General features: G+C 39.3%; 1 protein-coding gene across 3 annotated transcripts in view; it reads left to right on the top strand.

Moving 5' to 3' along the window:
• The window catches only part of pias1a (protein inhibitor of activated STAT, 1a), a 75,088-nt gene that overhangs the window by 28,204 nt on the left and 29,539 nt on the right, over positions 1–17,345 (top strand). For all 3 annotated transcript variants that reach the window (XM_023270658.3, XM_055011646.1, XM_055011644.1), the window contains exon 2: positions 7,711–8,206. In XM_023270658.3, coding sequence (XP_023126426.1) covers positions 7,711–8,206 — 496 coding nt within the window. The remainder of the gene's footprint in view (positions 1–7,710; positions 8,207–17,345) is intronic.

The raw sequence follows: 17,345 nt of genomic DNA, 5'->3' as shown, positions 1-17,345 counted from the left end.
ACATCCGCAGTGTGGTGGAAGTGTTTTATGTGAGGCAGTGTTTGTGTATATTTGCCTCTCTTTTGTATGTGTTTGCTCTGTAGAGATGGTGGATGGGAGGGTTTTGGTGTTTTTTGTGAAATGGTGGGCAGCTAGTGTCATCATTTTTTCACGTCCCTCCTCCTTCTTGTCCTCTACATGCATATTTCATGGAACTGGAGAGACTTCCCCGGTCGAACCAATAAACTGTGTGTTGCCGAGTGCCGTCCGAGTGTAGGAAGACCGAATGAAACAACATTGAATTCAAATTCTGCACAAAAAAAAATCTGTCTTAATCTTGAAAATCCATAGACGGACAGCTGCTGCCGGCACGTTGAACCTGTGATTGAGCTTCCTGCTGTAGGAGCTGTCTGTGTTTGACTGATGTGTTTTTATAACTGCAGTGTGGTTCAGACCCAAGGCAGCAGAATTACATTCACATATGGGCGTCTGCCTTCTGTTTTTTACAGTGAGCACCGTGCACAGCGATAGAGGACAGGTCTGAGGTCTGACCGGTGAAACGTTTGTATTATTTGCATGTACACACTTGCATTGTGAGGACCTGACTGTCTTTTTGGAGCAAAATCAAGTGCTCATTCATTAAATTTCAGGGTGTGTGGATAGACAAGTAGTGATCGAGTCTCCAGAAAGTGAATGCAGATCAGTGTGATGTCCTCTGAAGTGATGGAAACACCACTGTGTGTGTGTGTGTGTGTGTGTGTGTGTGTGTGTGTGTGTGTGTGTGTGTGTGTGTGTGTGTGTGTGTGTGTGTGTGTGTGTGTGTGTGTGTGTGTGTGCATGGTTATGCATATGTGGCAGCTGTACACAAGATGCAGTGTTTGGTCTGTAAACAGCAGCCTCTGCTCTGTCACTTGGAGCAGTGTGAAGCTTGGTTGGAGTCCAGGTCATGTAAAATGGTCCTTTCCATGCAGGCGCTATACAGTCGCATAAAATGGGTCATCCTGTAGCTAACACAAACTTTTAGGACCATTTTGAGCACAGCTGAGGCAATAAAACACTCAGTTGATCAACAAAATATAAATCTAACTTTAAATTTCCAAGCCAAAATGACCCAGATTTACCAGTTCTGTTGTCTTAAATGTTAGTATTTGGTGAATATGTTTGAATTTTACACAGGACATTAGAAATCATTGCCTGTTTTTACTATTCTCTGACCTCTTATAGACCAAACAGCTGACTGGCTGATTAAGAAATAACCAGAAAGTCCTTTAACCCCTTGACGCCAATTGTTGCAAATTCGCATCATACCACTTTGATTCAGACTGCAGCTGAGATAGCGTATCCATTCCCCCAATGCTGGTTTGTGCATATTCAATACGTACCTTGAAACCTTTTGCAAGCACTGGTTTCTCGTATTATATATATATGTTTCTATGTGCTATGTGTAATAGATAAATCAACAATCTCCACTTATTTTAGCATCAGCTGGAAAGCAAAAACAAACAAAAAATGTTTTTTTATTTAATTGTAAACAAATTCAGGCTTCAAGGGGTTAAGGGTGTTTTTTTATTTAATTTTCAAATTTATGTTTTTTGGCACTAGGCATTTGAATTTGAGCAACGACACAGAAGCAGAGACCAAATTAAACTTTAATATTATGCTATTTGCATTCAAATAGTGAATAATGTCAGTACACACACGACTGACGAATTAAAGGAGAAAAAGAGTATAAAGTGTTCTAGTAAAGGCGTCATTGCACCTTGTCATGGATTTTGCAAACCTCTGGACTGTATCTGAGGGATGGAACAGCATTTTTCCAAAATATATTCACTCATTTTGTGTTTATTGACAGTCATAGAGAACACTGGATAACATTTCAGTCTTACTGAGTCATCGGTGTTCAATTGCTTTGAGATCTGGTGACTGCAACAGTCACAGCATATGATTATATATGCATGTATATTAATATATTAACAGTAGATTAAAATGTCACTGTCCTGTTAACATATTTATTCAAAAAAAATAACAAGCCAAGACAATAAAAATGTCTGTAAAAATGCAACAACTTCATGTTTTTGTGATTGGTTTTAATCCACACAGTACAAAAATGTCCTCAGCTTGAAATACCGAAAGACTGTGGTTTCTCTCTGTTTTAATTTCCCATCCTACGAAATCTTTTTAGGAGTCTCTAATTAACTTTTTTATTTATTTACATGTACTTCTATTCTCTAATGATGTCCCGAAATCCTAAACAAAAGCATAAAAGCCAATTAAAGATGTTTCAGGACAGAGCTAGTGTTTGTTTTGCCCAGTATTTGATCATGAAATGTTTTTAAAAGGCTTCAGATGTCACAATGCTTGCAGACACTGGAAGCTAGATTTGCATAAGTGAAACAGGTTTTACTGTAAACTGCGACACGTTTGAGGTTTCAGTTCCGTTCGAGGCTACTGTTAATATAGCACGCTAGTTTTAATGGTACGGTACAGTCCTGAGGTTGAGCTACAGTGAGAGATGTCTTTCACACCAGGGCCAGCGATGCTAAAAATGAAAGAACATCAACGTTTGCATAATAAGTACAATATGCTTCAGTTCTATCCGCTACAGCATTGCAAATTACATAGGAACTTGGCAGTTTTCCAGTAAAAAAAGATTATGAAAAAGTGCTCAGACTGTGAGGAAGGAAAACAAAAGCTAATGTGTGAGATAAGGGATATTTCTTCCTTGTGTGCTAGAATTGATGCGCAAATTTAATATCTACATTAAAACACTCGTTTTATTGATAAAAGTTCCGTTACAGATGAACTACAGCAAACATTTGTTCCAGTTATTAGAGGAGATGAGTTGGACTGATCAGTGTTAAATACAGTCATTTACATGAAATCTGCTCTAGCAATGAGAAAGTGGTATTAGTACTTCTCAGTGTTTGTTTTTTGAGTGTAAAAAGTCACTGCCATGGTAGGTCACAGAAATAGCCCACAGCACTCATATATGGCATTTTAAATGTCAATTAAATGCAAAACCCCAGAGTAACCCACGAAGAATGTGCCTCATTACAGCAAGCAAAAATAAGATCTTGAAGGCTTTAACCCTCCTGTTGTCTTCATTTACGGGCACCAAAAAATATTGTTTCCTTGTCTGAAAAAAATCCCAAAATTCCCCAAATTTCTGAAAATTTGCAAAACCTTCAGGAAGAAAATTCCAATAATTCCTTAAAAGTTTCCCTTAAAAGTTTTATTTTAAAAAAATCCCCCACATTTGGCAAGAAAATTCTTGTAAATATTTTCAAAAAATTAGTAAAAATCTTCCAGAAAATCCTAAAAATATCTAAAGTGATTCCATATATATCAGTAAAACTTCTAATATTTTCTTTAGGAACATTCACATAAAAATCAACCAAAATCCCGTGAATTTTGCTGGATTTTAGTTTAGTTTTTTTGTGAATGTTCTTAAGAAACATTTTTAACATTTTTTTTTCCCACCAAAAAATGTTCAAAGATTTCCCAAAAATGTTGAAAATGTGGACATCAGAAGTTTCACTGTGAAAATAGATTTTTTTCCCACATTTTCAAACTTTAAAACGGGTCAATTTTGACCTGTAGGACGACACAAGGGTTAAGGTTTCGTATCGATACTCCAGCATGCATGCTCTGTAGATTTATATACTGACGTCTGTCTGTCTGTGTGTGTGTGTGTGTGTGTGTGTGTGTGTGTGTGTGTGTGTGTGTGTGTGTGTGTGTGTGTGTGTGTGTGTGTGTGTGTGTGTGTGTGTGTGTGTGTGTGTGTGTGTGTGTGTGTGTGTATAATTGATTAGCTTAACGGAAGCTGACACACTGGGCAGCAGCAGCCCTGTGTGCTTTGTCATTTCAGGGGCGTGTGTTTGTGTGCTTTTTTATCCCTGCTCTGTCATTAAAGGAGATGAAGGGAGGAAGTTTGTCCAAGTCTGCGCTGTAGGTGTGTGTCTGTGTGTTAGAAGAAACAAAAAGCCGATTCCGACGTGCACATACAACACGTGTCCATTTTAAGTGCATGTATAATGCCCGTCTCTGAGCTACAATTTTCCATGTACTATCCGCATTGTTAATGGATGCCAGTGATGGATGCTATTTAATGAGCTGTGGTTTCATTTGAACTTTTTCATTCTCATTTCTCTCTATTTCATCTGATCTTTCGCTTTCTGAATTGTGACTGTTGTCCGTTCCATGCATAACCATGATGTCAGTCCGTCTATCATTTTTATTCTCTGTCTGCCTCATCCTCTCTTCCCATTCATTTTTCCAGTTATGACGATATATTTCATTATGATGTCTCTAAAAAATGTTGCTTGCCGTTTTCTAATTTTGTTCAGTAGCTTATAATTTGTTTATAGTAATTTTAAAGCATCTTCATTGCTTATACAGGCCGTATCAGATATACGTAGCATGATCTCAGTAACCTAGATAAGGCTTTTATTTAATTTAATTAGGTTTTTGAAAAACTGGGGTACTGTAGCATGCATACTTCTTATTCTGACGCTGGTCAAAGTGGAGGACAGTATTTTTATTTTCTGTTGTTTTCCCTTTGCTTTTAATAAGGTGGATAGGACAAATCCAGGGTTTCTAAATTGAGCTCAGAATAGTCACATATGTCACAATGTTTTGCAAGTTTAAATTTTACACAGTTACATTTGTGTGAGTGTATGATGGTCATTAGGCAGTTTTTTTTACCTTTATCGTAAAGGACAGCGGAGAGGGAGAGACAGAAAATGTGTGGAGAAGACTCAGGGAAGGACCTGCTGCTCGGACTCGAACCATGGCCGTGGTGTTGGGGAATATAGCCCCTGTTCATGGATCGCCCGCTCAACCAGTTGAGCTACTGGGGCCCCAATAAATAATTGCAGGACTTCTTATAACATAGTTGACAAGTATCATAGTTGACATTTTTGCTGTTTTCAGGTCTAAAATCAACATGGCTGCCTATAACCAAATACCACATGGCATTTTTAGAGAAAGATTCTTCTAAATATTATATATACAATTGAGTAAAATTGAAATTGTAAGGTTAGGTTAATATTTACAGAAATGTCAGATTACATTGTCAGTTTGTGTTGCAAACATCGCAGGCACCTGCACAAACAGCATGCAGCTATCAGTAACCGGAAACTTGCATTTATCATGTACACAGAGATATGATTAACTGCATATCTACATGTAAATGACCCCGAACGTGTATAATGGTGTTCATGTAAACACAATCACTGAGGGTTTTAGAATGTTATGAGTTCGTCTGCTCAGACATTTGAACGGTTGGTTTGGTTAGAAGAAGAGCTGCTAGCGCTTACAGTAGACTGGGCCAACCTGAAGCTGGACCAGGTAACACATTTACTCCATCCCACTGTCCCCTGGGAGATATGGCTTCACATTGAGCCAGAGAAAACCCTTTGTTGGTTAAAGTTTTTTTCTCATTCCAATACAAAAAAAAATATCGCTGCACTGCTTCCTAGTGTGATTGTTTTCTGCAGCACTAGCAGGAGTTGTTCTCATGCACAGGTTAGAAATTAAGCTGTTGTGACCTTTATGCTACACACTGCAGGGCAGTAAAATGCTGCTCTGCCGGGAGGAAACCTGTGCAATGTGCATATGTGTGGTTTCTTTAACATTTGTGAGGCAAACTGTGTCGAGCCGAGGTGTCTTAAAATATGGCCTCAGGCATTATTATTACTGAGCGACCGAACCAGTATCAAGCCAGATACAGACAGAATAAAAATGCAAATCTTAATATTTATGCATTTAAAATTTAGCCCACCTTTTTTATTTTCATACCTGACCGTGAGTGAAACTACAGCACTGAATGTCTTCCACAGTAACTTCCACCTTGTTTCATGGCGAAATGAGAGTAACATCACATTCACACAAAGCAGTCAATGGTCTCTGGCCTCATAAATCTGCAGCTGTCAGACGCATTTAACTGACTACACATGAAGACGTTTTCAATTTCATGTTGCACCGTTTGCTTCTTGAGTACAAAGTACCTTTTCCATGTCTTTTTTTGACAACATAAACTGTTTAAATTGTTTTAATACAGCAATCACACCCAAAGTGTGTCACTAGAAGCGATATCCTCACTCCGTTATTGAAAATAACAGCAACAAGTCTGCTCTTTTCGTTTTGTGGGAATTAATCAAGCTCAGTTGACCCTCGGCTGGTTCTAGCTGGCTTTTTACTGGCATTTCTCAACATTCCCTGTAACACCAGTTCCCATTCACAAATGTATAGAAACCTCCTCCTTAGAGTCTGTATATATGAGAGTCCCATAAAGTAAACCTGCTCTGGGTCTCAACAAATTTATGTTTGCTGGAAAACCTCCAAAGGGTCACAGCTGCTAAGCATCTGTACTAGTGTCTTTGAATCACCTCAGCTGGCCGAGGCTTGATTCAGATATTCTCTGATATTTCTGCGTTCTTCACTCATATTACGCCTGTTTCAGAAACATTTTTAACATGTTTAGTGACTGTTAATGACTTTCAGTGAGGGTTTAGGTGAAGAAACTGCTGGATTGCTGCTGAAAGATTGAAACAGACCTGCATTAAAATGAATGTAAGCAGCTGTGTTGAAGAGGTGTGTAGTGAATTATGATCAAGGAGGTCCAGGTTGTCTGAAGGATCATTAGACATTTAAGCACTGGAGAGTGGATCACATATTACAAGGATTTCTTTTTTTTTTTTCGTTTTAAGACAGCAGCGGCTCCTCTCTCTTAAAAATTCCTTGCAAAGTTTGTCACCTTTTGGAAAAATTGGTTTTAATGGTTTTAAATGCAGAAAAATTCAAACTGATACATTTTTAAATATACAATTTCAAATTGTGCATAAAACTCTAGAGCTAGACCAGTTACAAGTACTTGGGATTAACCATTGATGAGGACCTTTCTCTCAAAGTGCATGTCAATAATCTGATCTCTAAATTAAAGGTGAAGCTTGGTTTCTACTATAGAAACAAATCATGTTTCTCCCTCAGAGCTCCGAAGCTTCTGATGTCAGCTACTTCCTTGCCAATACTTGATTATGGCGATGTTCCGTATGTGTGTGCTTCAACCAGCTGCCTACAGTCCTTGACTCCGGTCTACCACTGAGCTCTGAGGTTTATCACTGCTTGTAGCCGCCTCACCCACCACTGCGAATTGTACGCTAAAGCTGGCATGTTTTCCTTGAATGTAAGACGATATACGCACTGGATGATTCTGGTTTATAAGGCACTTCTTGGCTTGGGTCCTACTTATTTATGCTCTTTTCTTCGGAGAACTGAAAGCCGTTATGCCCTACGGTCACATGATATTTTGTATCTCTCTGCTCGTCGTGTTCAAACTGAAACGGGAAAAACAGCTTTCAGTTCCTCTGCCCCCTGTGCTTGGAATGCCCTCCAATCTGAACCCGAATTGTCAAAGTTTGTTCCATTGGAAGCCTTCCGGAAATCCTTCGAACAGTGCCTGTATTCTTAAATTGTCACTGTAAAAATAACTCCTGTATTTTATGTATGTAATTGCTTGTATTTAATATTTAATGTTTGTTGTTGTTATTCTGCCGTTTGCTGCTGCCTGTCTTGGCCCAGTCACCCTTACGAAAGAGGTCTCGATCTCAATGGGTCTTTTATCTGGTTGAATAAAAAAAAAAAATAAATAAAATCAGTCATTAAAAGCTGGTCTTGGCTTTGCACCTCAATGTCTCCTCCTCTTCTGCCTTTCCCTCCTCTGTTTCATAGCAAATGGTGATGAGCCTGCGGGTGTCGGAGCTGCAGGTGCTGCTGGGCTACGCTGGGCGCAACAAGCACGGACGCAAGCACGAGCTGCTGACCAAGGCGCTGCATCTGTTGAAAGCCGGCTGCAGCCCCGCCGTGCACATGAAGATCAAAGAGCTGTACCGACGGCGTTTCCCTGCCAAAATGGTTTCCCACTCAGAGCTGGCCCTGCCTGGGCCGCATCACCCGGCCACAGCTGGAGTGGTCGGAGGAGGGGGTGCAGCGCTGCCGGCGGGCCTGACACAGCTGGCGTACGAGGGTCACGCTGGTCACGGTGGAGCCCCATCGCCTGCTGCCTTACTGCCCCTCTCGCTGCTCGGCCCTGGGAAACATGAGCTGACCGGCCTGACGCACCACCTGCCCACTTCAGCCACGCTGCATCCGGTCCACCCAGACGTCAAGCTCCAGAGGCTGCCCTTCTACGACATGCTGGACGAACTCATCAAGCCGACCAGTTTAGGTGAGGAAATGAGTGTGAGTGAGGTGTTTGTGTGAGAGATGGTGCTGGATTTGAAAAAAATCACAATTATTTTTGTATCCAGTAACATCATGAAAACAGAAGTAATGAATCTCCAGCGAACAGTTTAACTATCTGGCCTGCAGCTTTACTCTTGTGGTTCGGTGTTACCGCCATTATAGAACCAAACTGGCCCCAGCAGGCATCTGTTTGCAGCAAAAAAGCCTGATAAACACACTGCAGACTACCTACTACTGCAAGCAAACCAAGTAAGTGACTATGTGGTGAACGCACTGGAGTATTCAGCACCTAAAGAGCCTGATATTTCCCTCAGAGGTGGGTCGAGACCAAAAACAAAGCTTCAGAACAGCGAATATTGTGTCTGCAAATCATTTCTGTTGGCTTTGGGTCTGCTGGGTTTGTATATAAGCAGCTTTTTATTAACAAGTTTGCCATATCAGTTTGAAAGGGGATGATTATGTATGTGAAAGCTGTATTTACATCTTCTGTTTACTATTCCCAAGTTACCAAAATATTCTTTGAGTAATAATTAAATCTGTCAGAAATGGTTTTGGTTTTTGACGATTAAATTAAATAGTTTTAAATCAGGACTTTCCCTGGCTCAGGTCGGGTATTATTTCAATGTGTCAGATACATATTTAATTACTATTTAAGTAAATGTAAGTATTAGATCTCACCTACTGATTAAAACACAATATAACTGCAACCAATTCCATCCCCTATCCTCCTCTCTCCACGCTTCCTTTCTGAATCTTTATCGTCAAACTATCTAATAAATTTGAAAATGTCAGAAAAATGTTCTGCAAGGTTGCTGATATCTATAACAGCATATTATTCCCATAATAATGATGGGAGCAGGAGCTGAAAACATTGACATTTGTAGTTCCTCTGTTGTTTGAAAGGGCTCCCTTCCAGTGCCGGTGTTGTACCGCCTGCTAATGTGTTGACAGGGCACAGAAAAGTTACTGCAAAAACATCATATTCAGATTTCTCACCAGCGTTCGCAGTAGGGAGATGCCACAGTTGGTGCCCAAGAGGAGTTAGTCAAAATATTAACTGTGTGCCTTATTCATCCTTTAGTGATGATACTGGATTGGGTTCATTACCTTAAATGAGCAAAAATGTGTGCATTTATTTACATCTTTAAAAACAGTGTATAAATATGAAGCTCTTTTTTTTATGCATCTGAAGGTCTTTTTGAGAGTAATGTCCAGTTACTGGAGTTTCAGTTGGCCTCAGAGATGAATAATGGCTCTTATTTAATATTTATGAACTGCAGTAATCTAAATAAGATCCTTATATTGTTGCGTGTGGATTGCTACGTAGTCTGAATTTGCTTCAGGTAGGCTGAGACGCTGCTACAATGATGAATATCTTTATTGTGTGTTTATATTTTTAGCTATGGGGCTAATTTCACATCACTGTGGAACCATTGGATATAAATGAGTCGCTGCATGTGGACTATAAACAACATATGTTAGCCCCCACTCTGTAGCACACTGAGAAAGTAGATGGTTTATACCTGACAACGGTATGTCTCTACTTCCTCAACAAAGCTCAGGTTGGTTTCCATCAGGCAGTATATAGCTGTTATGAGTCCTGAGTAGAAAATTGCAAATGAATTATTTTCAATTAGATTTAATTGCTGCCATTTTGCAGAGCACCTAATTCTAAATAAAAACAGTTCATACTGAAGTATTTTTCCGCTGAATTTGTAGACAATTTCTCGTATGTGTGGTTTTTACTCTCAAGCAACTGGAAAACTTTTTTTTTCTCTAAACCATAAAGTCTTCATGACTACGTATGCAACAGTTGACGCTGCTCTTACAGGTGTTGCAGTCGTAAACGTCTCAAATCTGCTTCATCAGCACTATGTGGGTGTGGTTAGATCAGATATCATTTACATCGGCGCCATAAACAGACAACCAATCAGCTATTATCAGATTTTAGTTTGAATATTGGATTCTGATTAGCGTACCATATACATCTTCAAACCAGTAGCCAGCAAGAATCACAAATCTTTCTCGTAAAAATAACTAAAACGGTTCCAACTTTGGGGCTGCACAGTGAATCAGTGGTTAGGACTGTCGCCTGGCAGCTAGAAGATCCCCGGTTTGCTCCCAGCCTGGAATATAAAGACGTCAAGTACAGTTAGGTTTAATTACATGCAGCATTTCACTGTTATTATTTCTGTTTTCCTGTTTTAAACAAAGAACTTGCTCAATAAAATTCCCGAATCACCTTGACTCTGGGCTGCACAGTGGCGGTTAGCACTGTCGCTTTGCAACTAGAAGATCCCTGGGAATCTTTCTGCATGGAGTTTCCATGTTCTCCTTGTGCATGTGTGGGCTTCCTCCAGGTTCTCCAGCTTCCTCCCACAGTCCACAAACATGCTGAGTTTAATTGGTGATTGTAAATTGTCCATAGGTGTGAATGTGAGTGTGATTGTTTTTCTCTATATGTAGCCCTGTACATTGACCATGTCCATGTTACCTGTCCAGGTGTCCCCTACCTTCACCCTCAGTCAGCTGGGATAGACTCCAGCCCTCCACGACCCTAATGAGGAGTAAGCGGCGTATAGATAATGAATAGATGTAGGGCTGCAGCTATTGATTAATCGAGTAATCATCTGTCTCTGTCATTACAGATTGTAATTTTGATTGTAATTTTGTCATTGTCACATTACAGCATCAGAAGCAGAAGTGAGTGCGCATTGCAAGAGAAACAACTGTCCAGGCGGAACATGGACGAACATGCACGATGCATATATATAATATATATTATATTATATCTATCATATTATATAGGTTTAGAACAAAGGTCAGGTGCCGTATCTGGTCCAGATCTGGAATGAAGATGGGGTTGTAAATGCTCACAGGGTCTAAGAATCAGACTAATTTCTGGGTCGGTTTTCTGTGGGTCAGACGAGGAAGAATCTGGGGTGCCGATGAAATCACAATGTGAGGAAAAACCTCCTTAAACAGTATTCATTTTTTGACAGTATTCAGTTTTGACAGTATTTCTGTTGCACAGCACGCTCATTTCCGCTTTTGATGCTGTAACGTGCATGAGACCGAAACAGACGATCACTCGATTCATCGATGGCTGCAGCCCTGGATCAATGGTTTCAACTTTGGCAGAGAAGTAATCATAGTTCATATGAGAATCCATCACTGAGAGGAAGAAGCTTTAGAAACTAGTTTTTCATGGCCTTTAAGAGCGAATATCCAGAATTTTCTCTTGTCTAACCTCACGAAGGCCCAGCGTTTATGCATTCCATCCTGTCTGCCCTTTAATTTACTACTTAACAGACTTTTAATCTCGGCTTTATCTTGGTTAGATTTGTCATTGCATTAGAGTCTACATCCAGCACACAGCCTGCACTTAGCATAATAACACTCTTTGGGCTCTGGGATATATTGCAAATATATGGAAATGTCTAGATTTTCCTACATTAGCATTTTAATGGAGTAAGAGACCATCTCTTGATTAATTTGCCTGCAGATGCATGTACAAACACAGCGCCTGCAGCTCTGTCATCACACCATCTTTCTCCTCTTCCATCTCCCGCTCTCTCTCTATCCATTTCCATCCCTCTCCGGTCCTCTGTCTCCCTCTTTCTCCTTCCATCTTCTCACTCCGTGGCCATCCTCGGTCAGAATTTGCATGCAGAGTGATGAAATCACACAGACGTACACCTGTGCCCGCAGAAACACACCCTCCCCTCATTTGAATCCGAGTCGCACGTTCACATCATTCTCTCACACATACAGTACACAGCGCAGATGTACTTTCCAATAAATAATGCATGTTGATCGTATTGTTCCCAGAGAGGCACGGAGAGCGAAAAAGGGATGAGTGATAGGAGGAAAAACCCTGAGGAAGATGTGGCACATCATTAGATGAAATTGGAGATTTGAATTTGCCAGAAAAAAACCCCTGAAACTCAGCTGCAGCTTTGAGGTGATGACCCTCTTTGTCCTAATAATAATGGAGGGCAGAAATGAAAGCACTTGATTAATTGTAACCCCCCCCCCCTCCCCCTTATTGCCAGACGGGGAGATTTTTTCTTCTTTCTTTAAGACAGCCGTTCTCTCTGTACTCGTTAATCACACTTTCACATCTCTTCTCTGTTTGTGTACGTCTCTCTGATCTAGTGACACTCTGTCCTTCTCCCTGTCTCTCCCCTATTGTTGTTGTTGTGTCTCCTGTTGTCTTGCCTCTCTCTCTCTCTCTCTCTCTCTCTCTCTCTCTCTCTCTCTCTCTCTCTCTCTCTCTCTCTCTCTCTCTCTCTCTCTCTCTCTCTCTCTCTCTCTCTCTCTCTCTCTCTCTCTCTCTCTCTCTCTCTCTCTCTCTCTCTCTCTCTCTCTCTCTCTCATTTTTTGACTCCCTTCCCCCACTTGTTTGCTTGCTCTCCTGGTTCGCAAGATTTTTCTATTTTATGTGTTTTTTTGCTTTAAAAAGCTGATTTGTTGGGCATATATGCATTTAAGCAGAATTCAAACAAGAGCACATGTGCATGACAGACTTAAGATCGCTTGTTTGGTGCGTCCATGCATCTAACATTAGAATAAATAAGTCAGTTCTATAAGTAACTGAAAGCATAGCAGAAACCTACAATGCATTGATGTATTTAACTTAAATAATGAGACAGAAAAACATTCAAAACAGCCAAAAATGTGTCTCAAACAGCCTTTTGGACTTAACCATTTTACAAAACACTGCATCTCAGACCTGTGTCTACCATAATAGATTTCATATTTGCTCATTAAATTTTGGTTTTGGCACCGCAAGCGGTTCAAATGCTGCTGTAGGTCCTTCCCTTGTTCACTGCTCTAAATTCACTATATCCCAATTAAAGCTGCAACTAACAATTATTATTTTCATTTCTGAATGGTTGGTTGTTTTTTCAGTTGTTTGGTCAATAAATCGGCCAGAAAATTGTGAAAAATGTTGATCGGTGTTGATGTCCTCAACTCAAAGTTAAACAGGAATCAAAGAATTTTTTTTTAGAAAATTACTTAAATTGATTAATTGATCATCCAAATAGTTAGCGTAGATCTATAATTGACTAATAATCGATTAATCGATGCAACCTAAATAATGGTAAATACTAAAAATGTAATAATTATAAATAGTTTTACTGCTGCAATAATAGTTAATTATTTTGTAACAATATTGGTAATTAGTAGATTTTATTTCCAGGTAAAAAGTCAAGCATTCTTTTAAAATTAAATGCTTTTCTAGTGTCCTACATTATAGTAAATTAAATTTATTTAAGTAACTACAGAAGACATCTGATGTTTCCTTGGTCTCCAGGAAATTTGATTTAGAATTTTTCTCAGCTTTCTGCTGTTTTTCAAGCTAGCAGTTAATTGAGAAAAGAATTGTAATCGTAGCTCTGAATTATTTTAAAGTATTTCTTTAAAATGCCCCACTCTTGTTCAGTTCTGCAACTGTTCCATAAATTTACCCCTTAAATGGAACTGAATTCATATTCCTCTCATGTTGGTTTCCTCTAGTTTTTAATGACATTTGGATGCTGTAAGGCAGTAATTTATTTTGACTTCATACTAGATGTGTACTATTTTAAGAGTCACCATGTCCCAACGTTTTTGAGCCTTTAATTTAATAAGCAGTGGGTTTGTTGGTTTTTGATAAGTGGATTTGCCAGGAATCCTCTTGGCTTTATTTTTCAAGTCTAAAAACTGAATTTGTAGTAAAGTCACACAGTAAGTCATTTGTAGCTTTACAGTATATGACAATAAATACAGGATTTATAGTATAGAGTGATTTCAGAAGCCTTGAGTTGAAAACTGTGAGCTCTTACTGCAACGTCAGTCGATTGTAAAAAAAAATTCTTCAAGCTGCAGCAGAATTTATCACTGATAAGATTAAAATACGGCAGCGCTGCTTCACACATATGAGAGAGGAGCTGGAGAGAAATATGGTGACTGATCATCTGCATTCAGATTTACAGTAACGGAGGAAATGTGGTGCATGTGAACGTGTTCTCCCATTTCCTGCCTTAACCTGATTTCTCACAGTAACCGGGTTTCTTGTGTGCATGTAAATGTAGTTATTATCATTCTCACACTATCCTCCCCTTCCTCACCCTCTCTCCTTATCATTACCCCTCCCTCCCACCAAGTCTTCTGCTCTCCACTAAGTCTTATCAGTCTGAGGAATAAAGGTTAGACGGCCCACAGTTTAGTCCTGCTGGTGTAAACCGGTCAACAGTTAGGGCTGTACCAGCTTCTCCTGTATCGCCATGGCGACCTCGCCGGTTGTACCCTGGTCTCACCTCCATCATTTTCCATCCTCCACAGAGAACTCTGCCTTTGTGCTCACTTTGAATATCATTGTGGTGCCCATGCATTATACATGATTTAATCAGCATATCTGCAGGAAAAGGACGCCGGCCCGTCTCACGTCTGATGGCCGTTTTGTGCATAATGGCTCATTACATGAGGGAGTGGATTGCTGCTAGGAAAAATCATGTGATAAAGACGTCTTCTAAAGCAATTTTGATGATCAAAGATGATTCAGTTCATGGTTAGACCTGACCGATGGATGAGTCAGTGAAATTTTTCATGCCTATTGCAGATATAGAGGCATTTTATGTGTTGTCCTTTAAGAAAGCTTTTTTTGACAGAATATAACACTATAAAAGATAATTGTGGTAATTTAGAAATGGTGTCATCATATACACCGATCAGCCACAACATTAAAACCACCTACCTAATGCTGCGTGGTGCCCTGGTATCATTCAAACAGCCATCAGGCCATAGACACTGGTGTCCTTTGGGTCCTGTGGGTTGCACATTGGGGGCCTCCGTCCAGTAAATCCAGTATCAGTCATTTTCCAGTTTCTGTTTTTTTCTGTTCAACTTGTCTATGCTCTCTTTGGGTCAAATATACTGACATTTAACAGTAATTATCACAGTTATGCAGACGATACACAACTTTATGTGTCTCTGTCACCAGACGACTTCCTGTGAATTTGTCTGGAGTAAATAAACACCTGGATGAGAGAGAATTTTCTCCAATTAGATAAAGATAAAACTGAGATTATTCTGTTTGGGAGAGAAGAGAAGAGGGTGGACATTCGTAAACATCATGAGACTCGGGCTCTTGAAACCACGACCAAGTTTGTAACCTTGGAGTCATCATAAACTCAGATTTGACTTTGTTTGACTTTTGTCGTTTTGATCATAAAATAAAACACTATATCGTTCAGTTCCAGATAGCTGTGACTAACTGTGGTGTGTCTTTGTAGACACTGTAATCTGGAAGTTGTAATGTGTAAATGATAAACTGAGGCATAGTGTTATTGAGATTTAACTTATTTTTCTTTAAAAATTCCAGGTTGCTCGTAATGTTTTGTAGAAAAGAAAATTCCTTAAATGTGAACATTTTGCACTAAAACAAAGGAAAAATTTGGAGTTCTGGTTATTTGTAGGTTATTATGCCGTGATTTTACTGGCCACTTGAGATCCAATTGGGCTGAATGTGGCCCCTAAACTAAAATGAATTTGACTCCTCTGATTTAGATATTCATTATCATAATTGTATGCATCCAGCAGTAACTTGACATACAGCATAACCAGAGAAAAGTTTTATCTGTTCCTGCTTCAAGCTACTTATTCTAGAGCACAAGTTGTGGACTGTTGGCAGTTTAATGGGTTTCTGTCTTATATTGTGTAGCAGACACAATATGGATTTATATAAGGATGCGTTTACATAAAATAAGGGAAGGAGAATGTACATAATCAGGGTTTTTGAACACACACATGCATAGGTAATCACCAGTGTTGTCAGTATTTCCAAACTCATTTGCGATACCACATTCCACAAAACCTCCGGGCCTGCAGTCGTTCCTTCACCTCAGAAAATGATTACTGAACCGCAGGATGAATGTTCGAGCAATCACACCAACATTCATCTAATAACAAACAGCACAAAGCGCTCGTTTCATCGGCATCTGAAATCCTCGGCTTCCCTCTCCTACGCTGTAGTTTAAGTATATCGTCGAATCTCACAGAAATCATTTTCATTTTCAAGTTTGATCGCGCTTCTAAACTGCGAAGGACTGTGACTTTGAGGTGCAGCAGCTTGTTCTTGTTCCCTATTTAGTGATATTAATAGAATTCCTTTCTTCATCTTGATAAAGTTTAGTGGACAGGCTAAATACCTGGAAAATAATAGAATTTTCAACTTTCAACCAAGTTCCTCATTACAAAAACACCTCTCCAGGAAGTGTTAATTCCAGATCACATGACCTGCTCATTTTCTTTCTTTTTGGTCATTTTGTGGGCATTTTAGGTCTTTCTGTGGTCATTTTCTGCATTTCCGTGGCCATTTTCAATCTTTGTGGTCGTTTTGTGTGTCTCTATGGTCACTTTGCAACTTTTTGTAGTTATTTTGTGTCTCCCATCATTTTGTGTCTTTATATGATAATTATGTGTCTCACTGAGTCATTTACTGTTTTTCTGTTGTCATTTTGTGTAATTTTATGTCTTTGTGCTCATTTTGTTCCTTGTTTGGTCATTCTCAGACTGTTTTGTGGGCATTTTAGATCTTTTTGTGGTCATTTTGCAACTTTTTGTAGTTATTTTGTGTCTCTCACCATTTTGTATCTTTATATGATAATTATCTGTCTCACTGAGTCATTTACTGTTTTTCTGTGGTCATTTTTTGAGCCTTTTCTGATCATTTTGTGTTTCTTTGTCAGTTCGTGTCTCTCTGTGGTCTTTTTTGGTCACTATCAGTCTGTTTTTGGTTGTTTTGCCTCTTTTTATGATAATTTTGTGTCTCACTGGGTCATTTTGTGTTTTTCTGTGGTCGTTTGTGTTACTTTATAACACAAAATAACAAATTGTATCTGTGTCTGAGAAATCACTTTCAACTAAGTTCCCCATTCCAAAAACACCTCTCCAGGAAGTGTGTTAATTCCAGATCACATGACCTGCTCCACATGATGTCATTTCCTCCTGAAGAAAAGACTGGCCAGACTCCAAGGCTTTCTGAGGTATTTAATATAAAGTAGTCAACAGATTTACTACAATATCTTTAGAAATAACTTTACATTGCAATTTTACTCAATTTTATTTTTGATATT

This window comes from Amphiprion ocellaris, chromosome 1, assembly GCF_022539595.1.
Source record: "Amphiprion ocellaris isolate individual 3 ecotype Okinawa chromosome 1, ASM2253959v1, whole genome shotgun sequence".
Classification (NCBI taxonomy): Eukaryota; Metazoa; Chordata; class Actinopteri; family Pomacentridae; genus Amphiprion; species Amphiprion ocellaris.
This window is presented reverse-complemented; position numbering and strand designations above follow the sequence as displayed.